Genomic DNA, 1,605 nt, shown 5'->3' on the forward strand with positions numbered 1-1,605 from the left:
CTATAGATGATCACTGACCCAAAAGCAAGCATGCAGCAAGTGAAGACAGAGCACCTACTTGCCAGCAGCTTGTTAAGGGCGACAATCAGCACTTCAGATTTACTCAAACACTCCCAACCTGAAGGACACTTTAGAAGCTTCAAGAGCGCTCAAAGCTTGCTGCACACAGGACTCTCATAGAAGCTGGATCATGTATGACCAAGACCTCAGAGGGACCATGTGCAGGTGTCCAGGTCCCTTTTACAGGCAAAGAGGAGGGGGGTGAGTGAGGTGGGGGGGGTGTAGGCCCTCACCTTTGCCGTACACATTGCCGAGTCGGCACCAGCTCATCACACAGCTGTATGGTCACTGATCTCCGGGCACACAGCAACTTCCATTTAAATATTCCTCAAGGGCCACAAAGGAGATCCGTCCACCAAATGCCTTCACACCCCCCAGATATTACCTTGTAAAGTTAGTAGTGGCATCACTGGACTACACAGAACCTGGGCAGGGCTGTAGGAGGAGCCAAGTAGGCCCCACCCACTACCACCATTTTATACTTTGTGCTCCAACATTAAATGGAATGAAGGGTCTCTATGTTGCCCCGGTGTCACCGCAGCTACTAGAACCCTCCCCCTCCTTAGGTAGCCGTTACCTGCACCGTGTTGCCACAGTCCTGGAGGCCATTCTGGAAGATGACCACTCTGTCAGTACTTTGGGGGTCTGGCTTGCAGCGTTGGGGTCCCTGGCTCAGATCAGAAGGTCTCACCAGCTTGCCATTCCCATAGAGATCCCTCTTGACGCTGACCACCATGATGTCCTCTCCACACTGGACGCTGATGGGGGAGCTCCTGCTCTGCAGCAGCTGCCGGAGCATTCCATCACGTCCACCGAGCTGAGATTCACCTCTGAGAGCCCCAAACCCAACCACAGGCTCATTACCTCCCCAGTAAAGCTCTGTGAAGCCCCGTCGAGCAGAACCCCGGCTAGGTACGGGCCCCTGGTGGCTCCTCCACCATTCTGACTGGCGGCCTTGTCTTACCAGGGCCCCATCTCCAGCAAGGCCAAACCCCGGCCAAAAAACCAGAGCCAGCAGCAGCCAACTACTCCTCACCCAGAGACCCATCCTGACTGCAAGAGGACCAGCACAATGAGGGAGGAACAGAGAACTGCCCTTTATACCCCTCCCCCTAATACCCCCAGCTGGGGCAAATCATCCCCACACCCACATGGCTGGCTCATTCAGCGTAGGATTCAGCAGAGAGATTTAACCGTTGGATGGCCGTCACCTCCTTCCAGGAGAATGTCCGGAGCCCGATCCAAATAACTGGAAGAATCAAATGAACACAACACAGCAGATCCACATGGAGTATGTTACACAACCAGCATGTATGAGCAAACCCTCCCATGACTGACCAACACTCCCATCATGGGCAATGAAGACAACTACTTCTGCATACAACCCCTGCAGCCCCACCATTCATTTGGGGGCCCATTTCACATCTTGGTGGTGTTTGTCCCACCTGCATTGGCCAAAAAATCAAAGTGTCTCATCAAGGTGGGTCAGCAAGGAGTGTTGGTGCGGGAAGTCAGCACAGGGATGGTGGGGGCCCCTCATAATGG

The 1,605-nt window shown here is 54.0% G+C and overlaps 1 protein-coding gene across 1 annotated transcript in view; it reads right to left on the reverse strand.

The window, feature by feature from the left end:
• The window catches only part of LOC108804065 (zona pellucida sperm-binding protein 3-like), a 6,184-nt gene extending 5,076 nt beyond the window's left edge, over nucleotides 1-1,108 (reverse strand). Inside the window, exon 1 of the mRNA XM_018575831.1 lies at nucleotides 638-1,108. Within this exon, the coding sequence (XP_018431333.1) occupies nucleotides 638-1,108 (471 nt within the window). The remainder of the gene's footprint in view (nucleotides 1-637) is intronic.
• Nucleotides 1,109-1,605: the final 497 nt, after the last annotated feature.

This window comes from Nanorana parkeri, unplaced genomic scaffold (assembly GCF_000935625.1).
Source record: "Nanorana parkeri isolate BGI_ZX_2015 unplaced genomic scaffold, ASM93562v1 scaffold4968, whole genome shotgun sequence".
NCBI classification, from domain to species: Eukaryota; Metazoa; Chordata; class Amphibia; order Anura; family Dicroglossidae; genus Nanorana; species Nanorana parkeri.